The 14,231-nt window shown below is 39.0% G+C and overlaps 1 protein-coding gene across 1 annotated transcript in view; it reads right to left on the bottom strand.

Annotated features, from left to right (window-relative positions):
* UIMC1 (ubiquitin interaction motif containing 1) overlaps positions 1 to 14,231 on the bottom strand; it is a 178,138-nt gene that overhangs the window by 23,257 nt on the left and 140,650 nt on the right. The window contains exon 10 of the mRNA XM_021698718.1: positions 10,963 to 11,116. Coding sequence (XP_021554393.1) covers positions 10,963 to 11,116 — 154 coding nt within the window. The remainder of the gene's footprint in view (positions 1 to 10,962; positions 11,117 to 14,231) is intronic.

Here is a 14,231-nt window from a genome sequence, read left to right as displayed (position 1 = left end):
TAATAATAATAAAGCTGATTGTGTAGCCCAGCTCCTGCCACTTTCTAGGTATGTGATATTGCAGAAATTATTTTCCTGTCAAGCCTCCTCTTCTATAAAAGTGGAATAATATCTGTTTCAAAGATTGTTATGAGAATTAAAGCAAAATATACAAAAAGCACAGTTCCTGGTATATAGCAGGTACTCATAAATGGTAGCTCTTATTGGTTGATATTAGGTATGATCTGTAAAGACTTGGCAAATTAAATCCTTTTACTTAATGGAAAAATAGTATCTTGCTATCAAGTGTTTCCTTTATATTATGCCCTTAGACTCCTTAAGTAAAAATTCAGTCTGTGAATGGATAATTTCCACAGCCACCACCAGAAGTAATTCTGATAGTTCATCTGATCCTTTCACTTTGCACACCCACTTTTCAGAGGTGACTTATGTCATATCAACTCTGTTCACTAGGAAATAGTCTGAATCCACCGAACTGTTTTTCCCAGGTAATTGAAAAGCTGACAAGGTCAGTTCTGATGAGATCAGATTTCATGTCTGCATTCAGGGATGAAGGATTCTAGTACTCTGCCTTCCTAAAACTGACTGAGGCTTCCATGGTCTCCTCAAACTTTCCCGACTGTGTGTATTCCCATCTCCATACATGGGAAGGCAGACAGAACCTGTAGCAATGAAGAATGCTAGTCCTGGAATTAGGTCAACCTGGGCTTGGGCCCTGGTTCTACTGCTTATTAGCTATCTGATGCTGGACAAGTACTAAACCTCTCTGATGCCAGTTTCCTTGTAAGAAAAATGAAGATAACAGTAACACTTACCTTCCAAGGTAACTAAAGTCCTGCCTGTGGCCCTAAGATAGTTCTAATGGAGATGACTGATCTAATATTAATTCCTTGAACTTTCTTCTTTCTTAAAATGCTCTAGGGCGCCTGGGTGGCTCAGTCGTTAAGCGTCTGCCTTCAGCTCAGGTCATGATCCCAGGGTCCTGGGATCGAGTCCCACATCGGGCTCCCTGCTCGGCGGGAAGCCTGCTTCTCGATCTCCCACTCCCCCTGCTTGTGTTCCTGCTCTCGCCATCTCTCTCTCTCTGTCAAATAAATAAATAAAATCTTAAAAAAAATAAAATAAAATAAAATGCTCTAGATGCCTGAATTAAAAAATGTGACTAGACCATAAAGTGAGAGAACTCTGAAATGGTTTTTAGCTGATAATATTCCTTCAACACATAATGCTTTGGGTATTAACTCAGGTGCGAATAAGAGCTATTTTATTTTTCAAGGAAAGAATAAGCACATCTGGCAGAAGAAAACTGCTAAAAGAATCCTGAGGTCTGGCTCTTTGGCAGCAAGGCACAATGAGTAGGGGTAACTGAAGCAAAGACAAAGTCAATGTTAAGAGGAATAAGATAGAAGAGTGAAGGCACTGAGGACTCAAGCAGACACAGACTGCAGTCAGACTGCCATTTCATATGCCAAATCATACAGCAACTTTATTATTGTATCACAGTGGAGCAGATATGAGAAAATGTTTCACAGAAAGGTTGAACAAAAGTTGTCAGAAGACAACCAAGATGCAAGAGGAGGGGAGGGAAGAGGCACACTGCTGCTACATTATTAATACAAGAGGAGAAGGGTTACATGCAGTGCAACTTAACAAGTCTGGGGTGAAGGTACTGGTCATCCAGTAGCTATGTCAGTAGGCATTCAAATAAGATGGTGGCCATTCCTGAAAATGCCAACAGTTCTGGAGTCAAGTTATCAAAGAGGAATCTCTTAAATAGTATACAACTTTGGGCATCTGGTTCCTGGTGATTCCTGTACCAAACCACGATCTTCTCCTACCTCTTAGCTTCCTCCTATCATCATCAATAGCAATAAATTCTTTCTCCTTTCTCCTTGATGCCCACCCCCCTTAATTCTGCATGGATTCCAAAACTCTTTTCCCCATATCAGTGCCACTTCTATTCACACCAATTAGATCTTTCTACAGAATCAGCACTCCTCTTCAAGAAATAAAAGCTTTGACAGTATTCACACAAGGAGGTTGCTTTCTCAGGCTGCGTAAATCTGGAAACTTGGTGAAAACTGACGGATGGATAGAAAAAACCTGGAAAGCACCCTGGAAGCAAAAGGCAAATCACTTATAAAGAACTTATATAAACGGATAAGAAAAATACTAGGAACCCAAAAGATACTTGGGCAAAGTTGAGAGAACAATTCTTCAAAGAAGAAAGACAAATTGGCTTTTTAAAAAAAGAAAAAATTTCAATTTACTACTAATCAAAGAAATATAAACTACAGTGAATTGCTATTATTTATCTATCAAATATGCCAAGATCTGTAAAAAAGAAAAAAAAATATTCCTCAGTATTTGGATGGTGTTGTGAAAAGAACAGTCTCATATGCTAGTGGTGAGAATTTAAATAACTGAAATCTTTCTACAAAGCAATCTTAAAACTTTATAGATATAATCCAGTAATTCCACTTTTAGTAATCCTAGTTTAGTAAAACAGAAATTCAGACAATTTATGTATTACAAGGCTTACGCCACTGGCTTGCTTGCTTTCTTTATTAAAAGATTTTATTTTTTAAGTAATCTCTACACCCAACATGGGGCTTCATCTCACAACCCCAAGATAAAGAGTCACATGCTCCAATGACTGATCCAGCCAGGCACCCCAAGAAGGCTCATGCTATTTTAGATGTTTATCTTTAACAGTGGGGGGGGGGGGGAAAGGTAAAAAAACCCATGCCTGATATTAGGGGAACACTTAAATAAGAATCTGCTCTTTTTCTTGCCAACCAGAAGTAATCCCTTCCACCTTTATAAGTGGTTAGTGCCTCTATTTTAGTACTTCAGCTGATTTGTATCATACTTATGCCCAAGTCTGTTTGCTACACTGGACTATAAATTCCCTGAGTATAAATCTGAGGTCCCAGTCACCTCTCTCATATCCCTTTACCACATCTTCAGCACCCCCAGGACCTAGCACAACACTTCACTAAATCATTTAGAACACAAAAATTTCTATTAAGTTGAATCACTGTACAAAGCAAATTAATCGACTTCAAAGACAGTATGATTTTATACATATGTAAACAAATATATAAAATACATACATAAAAGACATAAACACTAAATTTAAAACAGACCTGATTCCACCACAATTTGCAATAAGGTCAATTCCACAAGATGATAGGAATATTAGATTCCTAATACAGGAGTATTAGAAGGCAACAGTCAAAATCTACAGCCTTGCCCCTTTGACCCCTTCTTCCTGCCTAGAACACAGATGTGAGGTCTAGATATAAAAAAGCCACCTTGAAACCATGAGTCAAGAAGCTACAAGTCAAAGATTGTAGAGCCAAAAGAGAAAAGCCTAAGTTCTCATTACATCATTGAGCTACTGTCTCACTTTAGATACCTTGTTATGTGAGAAAAAGAAACCCTACATATTAAACCCATTGTTAATGGTGTTTTCTGTTACTGTGATTTATAGAATTTTGTGACAGATATCAATAGGGTTTTCTGTTACTTGTTCTGACTTATAAACAATGCATATCCATCTACTTGGTTACAGCAACTAGACCACGAATGGACACTTAAATCAAAACCTAACTGAAAGTCTTTCTCTAGGGGCGCCTGGATGGCTCAGTCGTTAAGCATCTGCCTTCGGCTCAGGTCATGATCCCAGGGTCCTGGGATCAAGCCCCGCATCAGGCTCCCTGCTCTGCAGGAGGCCTGCTTCTCCCTCTCCCACTCCCCCAGCTTGTGTTCCCTCTCTCGCTGTGTCTCTGTCAAATAAATAAAATCTTAAAAAAAAAAAAAAAAAGTCTTTCTCTAGAATGATTTATAGTTTCAGGAGAAAGAACTCCTTTCCATTAAAGACTAACAGTCTACAGCTGTGGGCAGACATCTTGTTTGCCCTTGAAAAGACCTCAGACAAGTAAGAGTCAAGAGACGGAGAGACATCATCTGAGCCCCTAGATCCAGCTCTGTCTGAAACCTACACCAGACTTCCCAATTACCATGCAAATTAACTTGTTTTTTGCTTAAGGTTACTTGAATTATATTTCTAACACTTACATCCCAAAGAGTCCTATACACTACAGTGAAGTAAACACACAAAAAATTCTTTTACACTTGAAAAAATACCCCATATTAACCAACATATTTCAAGTTAATTTGTCATTCTACAATTGCCTATTTCCTTTCATACTGCCCATACTACAACCACACTGAATCACTTGTTCTTTCCTGTATATTGTTCATATTTTTCTATTTATGTGATTTTGCCTACTGTTCTTTTACATTAATGCCCTTCCATCTTAATCTCTAATCACATTTCCTCTGAAATACCACAGACTGCATGTCCATTAGTAGTTCTAACCTTGTGTTACAGTTATTCATGTGCATGCCTTTTCTGCCCAACTGCACTATAATCTCAGTATGTTTGGATTTGTATATCTCCCCACAGGCCTCTGTCTCCAAAATCCATGTTATTTTTACTAAGCCCATGCTATTTCCCAATTGTTAACACCTCAGTAGTTAGGTGTCAATAGCAATATAGTTAATCTAATCCTCCTAGGTACCACAAAAGCCATATTAACACAAGTGAGAAGACTAAGTGGGGCACAAACTACAGTCAGGTAGATAAATTCAGGTATATAAAACAGAAAAAGTTAAACTTTGTCTAATTAAAAAAAAATTTTTTTTTTTTTAAAGATTTTATTTATTTGACAGCAAGAGAGATAGCGAGAGCAGGAACACAAGCAGGGGGAGTGGGAGAGGGAGAGGAAAAAGCAGGCTCCCCGCGGAGCAGGGAGTCCGATGCAGGGCTCGATCCCAGGACCCCGGGATCATGACCTGAGCCGAAGGCAGAAGCCTAACGACTGAGCCACCCAGGCGCCCCTAACAAATTTTTTTCATTAGAGATGTTCAGGTCTTATAATTTTTGCTGAGTCACCCAAGTCAAGCCTATTCTAGGCCTCAGTCCTTCTCTGTTAGCTGTCAGGCAAGTCTACAGCAAGGACTCTCCCCTCCATTCACCTACTTACCCACTATTATTTTTCCAGGAGATATCCATGAAGAGAAATCCATTCTTGACAGTATCCTGACTCTAAGCCACACCCCTGTATCTAGGCCCAAAGTGTACACAGTTAATGCCTTCAGCTTCCCTAACTCTCCTACAATCTATTTCTCACTAGCTTATTATTCTTACCACCTTACCACTTCCTTGCCTTTCATCTTCCCCTTAGCTCTACAGCTGATGGCTTATCCTTTATGTACTGGCATACACAGACTTCAGAAAGACTACAAGGCAGGAATAATATTCAATAATAACAGCGGCTACCATTTATTGAACATTTATTGTGTGCTAAACACAGTGCTAGGTACTTTATAAAGTGTCTCTGATTCTTTTTTTTTACAATTTTATTTATTTATTTGAGAGGGAAAGTGAGTGAGAGAAAGAGAGAGCATGGGGTGGGGGGGGCAGAGAGAGAGGGAGAAAAAGACTCCCCGCTGAACAGGGAGCCCAATACAGGGCTCGATCCTGGAACTCCTAGATTATGACCCAAGCTGAAGGCAGACGCTTAACCAACTGAGCCATCCAGGTGCCCCTAAAGTGTCTCTGATTCCCATGATAATCCTAATGATGTCAAACTAATTTTACAAACAAGGCATCTGATCCTCAAAAAGGTAAGGTCATTTGTTAAATATTATCCAGCTGACAAGTATTACAGCTGAAATTTAAATTCAGATCTGTCTAGTTCCAAAGCCTGTGTTTCTCCCACTCGATCACACTGCCAAAAATAAAATGTTGGCTGTTCTCCCAGCTTCCACTGCTGTCCCCCACCCCAACAATCTATAATAGAGCAGAGTGATCCTTTATTCAAATATTAATTCATTCTTTGCTCAGATCCCTCCAATGGTTCCCCCTTTGCTCAGAGTAAAAGCTAAAATCCTTACTATGGCCTAAGAACCCTATGTGATCTGTCCACTTTTCCCTCCCCAATTACCTCTCTAATCTCATTGTTTATCTTTCCCTCACTTAACTTCACTCCAGCCACACAGGCTTGTCATTCCTCATACACATCAAGCCTGTTCACAACCAAAGGTCTTTGCACTTACTGTTCCCTCTGCCTGTAACACACTCTTCTCTCCACCTTGAAATCCCTCACTTCCTTTAGGTCTCTGCTCAGATGTCCCCTTCTCAATGAGACCTTCCCTGACCACCTATTCTAAATTGCTACCTCCTGACCTCAGTGCTCCCTAACCGCCTCTTCCTCTGCTTTCTTTTCTTCTCCAAAATACTTATCACCACTTAACATATTGTATGCTCATTTATTTGTCAGTATCCCACTGCTAGAATATAAACTCCATGAGAACAGGAACTTTGTATATTCTGTTCACTGTATTTGGTATATAGCAGTTATTTAGTAAATATTTACTGAATGAGTAAATGGAGAGCTTCATTCTTCCTAAGTGTTTAAATAAAAGTGGTCTCAAACACATTTTCCAGAAAGCAAATACAAAGGCAACCTGTCTTTGTCCTAGTCTAGATTAATTTAGCGAATCTTCTCCCCTCAAACAATGCAACCCCCTCTAATTTTCCATACCTGTGGATAGCCATGTCATTGAGCAACAAACTGAGCAGACTGAGCCAACTTACCCAGAGTGTGGTATTATAATCAAATAAAACTTAGAGCAAAGTTAATCAGACACATATTTAATGATATGCATAACTGTTATTGTGCTGCATGGTAACTAGGCATAAATGGTAGACACTTCATGTAAATGACTCTAATTACTCTTTCTTTTACACAGCCAAACCAAGCATATCTAGGATTAGATTTGGGGGAGAACAGGAAGGAGGGGAGAGCTGGATACTTAACTCTGGAAGGTAAGTCCTCTCTCTTATTCCATCCCCTTAGGCATTGGGCTAACAGTCTCTCAGTCTGGGTTATGCATTTTCAAGAATAACTCTTTCCCTTCCATAGCAGGAGAGGCTCCCTTTTACCAAAAACTAGGCTGAGGGCTTGTCTGATTCCAGTCATAAAATGTGAGAGGAACAATCACTACTATCTCTGGCAAGGAAGACAGGGACAGGCAAGCTGGTGAAAAAAACAAAGATAGCAAACTTATTTTTGGTGTGATATGGAAAGAACATGGCACACTAGTAGGTGCTTTACGTAATTCCTCTAACTACTTCCCTACCCCACCTATAGCTCCAAACTCTGTTCCTAGGACACAGGAATAAAGCAAAGAGTGGGACAATTCCAGTGGGGACTCCCTGCTCCAAATTCTGTTATAGGGTCATAGAGAGTAATTCAGGTTAGCAAGTTAACACTACTAGAAAAATTAAGTGGAAGCTGTTGTTTAGTAGTTGTTTCCCTTGCTTCCTATCTTATCTAACCTATAGGAGGATAAAGGGCATCCTACTTTCCCATTGGTTTATCCAAACCTATCCAGCCTTCCCAGCCCAGGCTAAACCCACCCTCTCTGAGACATCACCCCTATTCACTGCAGCTCTCCTCTGTCCTACTGAACTTACAGTCAGAATCATTCATTTGGGTACATGATCACTGACTTTGTGTCATATCCTGCTAATTTCTTTTTTTTTTTTAAGATTTTATTTATTTGACAGAGAGAGACATAGTGAGAAAGGGAACACAAGCAGGGGGAGTGGGAGAGGGAGAAGCAGGCTCCCTGCAGAGCAGGGAGCCCGATGTGGGGCTCAATCCCAGGACCCCAGGATCATGACCTGAGCCAAAGGCAGACACCCAACGACTGAGCCACCCAGACGCCCCTTGTTAATTAATTTCTTAGGTTAATGTTTATCTCCCCAATGAGACTGCAAACTCCTTAATGGCAGAAATTCTGTCTTAAACTTCTTTAGTAACCCACATAAGTTTTAGCACCATTAAGAAAAAAAATGTTCTGTAAGTAACTGGATTAATTAATGCTGAGGAGGAAGGCAATAGGTGATAGAAAGGAATCAAATTTCTCACTCTAGGTAGACAAGTTGGTGTTGAAATTTATAGTATTCTAGATTTCTCTTTATTATACTCCTGAACTAATTTTTAAAACAAATTTCCCTATGAAAAAAAAAGTGTTGGAGCACCTAGGAGGCTCAGTCAGTTGGGTGTCCAACTCTTGGTTTCGGCTCAGGTGGTAATCTCATGGATCATTGGATTGAGCCCTGAGTCGGGCTCCAAGCTCATTGCAGAGTCTGCTTGAGGATTCTCTCCCTCTGCCCCTCCCCTCCACCTCAGGCGAGAGCGTGCTCTCTCTCTAAAATAAGTAAATAAATCTTTACAAAAAAGAATAAGAAAGTGTTACTGTCATTCAGGATACAGCAGACATCTTTGCATGGAGGTCTGAGACATCTGGATCAGAGCTACAAGACATACAGTGCCGAGAATATACAGGCTTCCAAGTCTATCAGAAAACATATATGTATATATCTATGTCTGAAAGAGTCCTCAAGACCAGAGTGTAAATCCCACCGAGCAGCATTAGACAGGGTCACTGACCCTTGTCCCAGTGGAATAAAGAGAACCTGAAATGCTTTTCCTGAATGAATGACAGTGCAAGTCTCAGTCTCCTTTGCCCACCTGATGGTGTCAGCTTCTCAACAAGTCCAATGAGAAAACCTGGTTCTGTTGGTATAAATATTCAGAATACTCAGAAACAAGTCTGAATCAATTTCAACAGCATGTATCTGGGGCTGTGAGTTGCCCCACCACACCCTAGTAAGGAAAAACAGGCTAAAAGACAAGTATTATATAGCTGAAAGATGTCTTTGGACAGTAATGAATACCAAAACCTGCTGTTTAACCACAAACTATGAGAGTTCGGTCTCAGAGGTGGCAGTAGGAGCTACTTTATACTACCCCTTACCTAATAACTCTGACCAGAAGAAGGTTATCTTTCCTAGAGCTCAAGGTACATTCAGCTTCTCAAACTCATTTATTTTTGGACCTCAATGCTGAGTAGGTTGTTGACTCAGATAACTAATGCCAGTGGGTAAGCATGTTTGGTGAGATAGGCAGGATAGTTTCTTCCTTTCTGGTCACCAAATGTCCAGCCCCAGAATTCTTTCAGTCACTGGAACTCTCTGCTAAAAAAATCAGACCTGAAGAGCTATGTCAAATTAAAACTGCATCTAGAACCCTAGTCCTTCAGTGTTCTACTAAAAAGAGATGATGGCCAGATTTAGGTCTTCAAGTTTCACTGTATTTAAAAGATAACCACGCTATTAAAATGATGCTTAAAAATGATGACAAAATCTCTGACCCAGTAATTACACTACTGGGAATAGTAACAGCAGCTAAAAGTCCTTATTTACTTTGTGCTAGGCACGGTGCTATGCACTTTCCTTAAAATATCTCATTTAACCTCACAAAAATCAAATAAGGTCATTACTATTAACTGGCCAGCTGCATAAAGGGAAGCTAGGAAACTAGCACAAAATCACACACTGGTAAGTGACAAGGATGGGATTCAACCTCAAACTGACTAGACTCCAGAGCCTATCTTTTTTACTATCACCCAAACTAGTAATATATATATCCTCGGGAAATAACCCCCAAATTCAACAACTTTAGGCATAAAAGGCTCAATGACATATAATATGGCAACCTGAAACATGCTAAATACACAACAGCTAAGTAAGGGGAGACAATTCAGATTACAGAATATTATGTAAGCATTAAAAATATTTTTACACATAGCTTTAGCTGACATGGGGGAAATTTTATGCTATTAGTAGAAAAAGCAAAATACAAATTTTACAGATATTAAGATCTCAACTATGTAAAAAAATATATCTGTCCATGGAAAGATCTAAATTTACTGCTAAATAAAAAAAGCAAATTGTAGAATAATATGTATACTATAGTGTGGTCCCATTTATGTAAGTAGTGTCTGATTCATTTTAAGTATTCAATAAATATAAGCAATTATTATTATATTGAACATGACTACTTTATAATCAGAAAAATCAAATTTATTTAAATTCTAAGCTTAGGTACTACCTTATATAATAAATAAAAAGTATATTATTTCAGAAAAATTAAATAACATGTGCCTTTCTTCCTGGAAATCTTAACTTATAAAAATACCTCACAATTATATAATTTCAGATTAAATACTTCTAAGTTATGGGAATCAAGTAGGACTGAGACATGCAACACTTCCAATCATCTAAGGTATGGTTATATTCAACACGTTGGACCACAGAGAGCTGGGCTGATACTATTATATTTACAGTTTAAAGCCACAGACAGAAAGGCAAGATTGGGGGTGGTAATTCAAGGGTTGCAATGAACAAGCAGATTTCTCTTGGTCAATAACTCACAGTGCACCAAAACCAAGGTTTTTGATGTTCTCTTCAAGAGGTAACCAATAGTTCCAGGGTGATGCAGCACAGAATATAGGACATGAATTGAAATTAGGGATACTTTTTAGCTGCAGTTTTAAGGTAGAACTTTTACACACAAAACCCCACAAGGGACTTATCTTGAATAAAAAATGAGTAACTCTTATAACATTGTATGTCAACTATACTTCAATTTTTAAAAAAATGGGCAACTCTAGAACTTACTTCCTCAAGTTCCATAGGAGTCTCAATATTTGAATATGTAAGATGAAACACAAGGTCCATAGCATTGCACTGATTTTTGGCCTACATATACCACAGTGTAAGTTGAAACATTAAAAGATAAAGATTTTCCCCTTCCCTTTCTCCTGAGTATGTACAACAAAATAGCATACCTGCCAAAGTAATAAAGAACATGAAAAGTACTGGAGAATTAAGTAGATAGCAGAAAGAAAAACCAACCAACCAACCCAACAACTTTAACTTTGAGGAAGAATGGTCTGATTTTCCTATACTGCATTGCACAGGATTACAAAACTACCATCAAAGAAAAGAGTTTGATAAATCCTGGTAAGTTTTACCTGTGTCTTGCCCTATCAGCCCATTGCAGTACATGGCATGTCGCTCAATCTTTGTGGGTGGGAAGCCTTGGTCACATAGTGGGCAGGACACCTGGGTACTGGATGAGACTGTAGAAATAGGTATTTCCTTCTCAGCATTTCCCCTGTTACCAACCTGAAGAAAATAATAAATGGCAACTGTAATACCTTTACAATACAAAATATCTTTTCCCTCAAAGAACTGTAAGAGATTCCATCCCATATTTCATTTACTTTTTTTTAAACATATACCTCTTTTTTTTTTTTAACATTTTATTTTATTTATTTGAGAGAGTGAGAGAGAGAGCAAAGAGGGGGTAGGGTCAGAGGGAGAAGCAGACTCCCTGATGAGCAGGGAGCCCGATGCGGGACTCGATCCGGGGACTCCAGGATCATGACCTGAGCTGAAGGCAGTCGCTTAATCAACTGAGCCACCCAGACACCCTCATTTACTTTCAAAGAGACAATACTGAGGTGCCTGGGTGGCTCAGTAGGTTAAGCCTCTGACTCTTGATTTCGGCTCAGGTCATGATCTCAGCGTCATGACACTGAGCCCCAAATCAGGCTCTGCGCTGGGCACGGAGCCTGCTTAAGATTCTCCCTCTCCCTCTGCCCTGCCCTGCCCAGCTCTGATCCACCTCCAACGCATGTTCTCTCTCTCAAAAAAAAGAAAAAAGAGAGAGAGAGAGGGAGAGAGAGAATACCAGTTTGCTAAATTCAGATCTGAAGATTAGTTAGTAATATAGTTAACAGTTATTCAGAACCTGCATACTATATGCTAAACACTCTGCATGTAATACTCATTTAATCCTCATAGTAATCTTACAAAGGTATTAACATAACCTTTCTTACAAACGAAGAAAGCATTGTCCGAAACAGTAAAGCAACTTGCCCAAAGTTACATAACAAATAAGAGGCAGAGCTGAAATTCAAAATCAAGGACTATTTAGTTTCAAAACCTGAGGGCATTCCTCTCTATCAAGCTCTTAGGTCAGTATGCTGTGTCTGCTGTTTCAAACAATCTACATATCAACAGCATCTCAAAGAAACTTTTTCAATCTCATAAAAGAACTGTGAGCATTCCCAGTGACTTCAGACATAAGGAGTTAGGAAACAAAAGAGTTAAGCAAAAGCACAACTAAAATTTAAGACCTAGACCTCAGCTTAGACCAGTAAGTAAGACATACCACCTCTTCTGTTTTATCTGTGACTTTTAGATTAAAAGAGGAAACAAAACAGAACTAAGACCCAAATATATAAGCAGGCTCAAATGAAAGTCCTTAAGACAATTCTGCAGAAGCCATTCTTACACCTCCTCTCTCCTATTCCTTTCAGTGTTTTATAATCACCATTTTTCCTACAGTTGCCAGTGTCTGAGAAGCAGTTTTATTTTACCTTTACAGGTCAGAGCCAAGAACTCTGCAGTGATTAATTCAACAGTATGCGTGAGCACTGCAGCACTACTGCCTAACACTCGCTTCAAAGGACAGCATGTCCTAACCAATCAATGTGAAACTGTCCCGCATAGCCACTGCTTCCATTCAAGAGCAAAGAACACCTGGGCTGTTATTATGCCTTACTACAGGGAAAAAATAAACCCTCTTCTGGTACAAGATCAAAACAAGACCAAAACTGCAATGGGTAGATAATTTGAGCTCTGGAGTTTTTTTTGTTTGTTTTTTTTTCTGGTTTAGGCCATTCCTAAAATCTACTGCTTGTGAATGTGATCCAACAGAGGGAAACAGGCCATCTAAATACCAAGTCGAACAGTTTCTACAACTGCCAGAAAATGTCGTTTTCAACCCACCTGTGGCCTTTTACTTTAAAAGGGGGAAAAAAAGAAAGATGAAATAGGAACTAACAGTGATTGAATTCATTTTCTATACCAGGCTTGGCCAAGCATTTTCCATAACCATCACTCACAACCACCCAACTGGCAGAGGGATCACTAGGTCTAGTATTACACAAGAGGAAATTGATGTTTGTTTAAAAGGCAAAGTAACCTGCTGATCACAAAGTTAGTAACTGGACAATCTAGACTTGAACCCAGGATTCTGTGGCATCAAAACTTCAGTATTTCTATTCTACCAAATTGCGGCAAAAGCAAAAAAGGCATCCTCTCTACTTTGTTGCTGACCCTGCAGGATATTGGGAGACTACCTGGTTCTATTATTCTTCTCTAGAAGGTGGAGAAAGTCAAGTGTGTCTGGAAGTTCTAGGTGTTATTTATTCCAAGCTTAGTCACTTAGTTTCTCATAAACCCAGGTTCTTCTGTTCATAAATCTTATAAGGAAAAGTTGTCTTGTGCATGCAAAGCCATTTGAACAGAGGGGAGAAAAATCAATATACCCTAAAATTTGCAAGTAGTCTTGGGTTACTGAAAGTTAATGGCAATTGAGCAGTTACTTGGCATTCTAAAGTTCACTGAGCACAGAAATGTTATATGACATGAATGTCACTGGCACTCACACCCAGCACTATACTCCTTTGTATTCATCACCAGCTCTATAAAATGCACAGAATGTCCCTTCAATACTATTTGTGTCCCCACAAATACTATTAATGTATTCAAGAGAGAGCAGTCTATTATTGTCTTATTGTGAATACAAGACCACTTCTAATCACATTCATAGACAACCCAGAGGTTTCTGAACATTTTTATATAAAGTAAGATTTTTTTTCAGCACCATTTAAAAGTTCTATTTAAATATTAACTACAGAGGAACTTCAAAAGGAAAAAATGTAAGTGAAGCAGCTTTTATTAGGACCCTGCAGTCAGGGATTTAGTCTCTGAAGAGCTGCTTCTACTTCTTTTAAAATACTATACAGTCATTTCTCAAAAGAGGTACTTGGACACTGAATCTTGATCTCTTAAAGGTTGGTCCTTACCTTCTGGCCTCAAAAGAAACCTCACCTCAAGAAATGAACCAGGTAAAAATAAAAGTATGTCCTACAAATCACCAGCCCTCCGTCCCTCCCCAACCCAGTTTATGTGCAGCTTAGAAAGCTCTTTAGATCTTTCCCCTCTTTCCACAGGACTCAACACAGTTTACTTAAAAACCAACTGACTAAACCAACTGTTTGATTCTGAATAACTTCTATTAACTTTTCTGAGAAAAGAATATCTCCAACCAAGGGATTATCTCAGGCAAGATATTCAGAAAATACTATTTCCAAAGGAACCTGAGCACCGCAGGAAATCAAATCAAGAAGGATTACAGTTCTGCCATGCTATTCCAAATAACTCAAAT

This window comes from Neomonachus schauinslandi, chromosome 7, assembly GCF_002201575.2.
Source record: "Neomonachus schauinslandi chromosome 7, ASM220157v2, whole genome shotgun sequence".
Taxonomy (NCBI): Eukaryota; Metazoa; Chordata; class Mammalia; order Carnivora; family Phocidae; genus Neomonachus; species Neomonachus schauinslandi.
The sequence above is the reverse complement of the archived record's forward strand: the minus strand, read 5'-3'. Positions and strand labels throughout refer to the sequence as shown.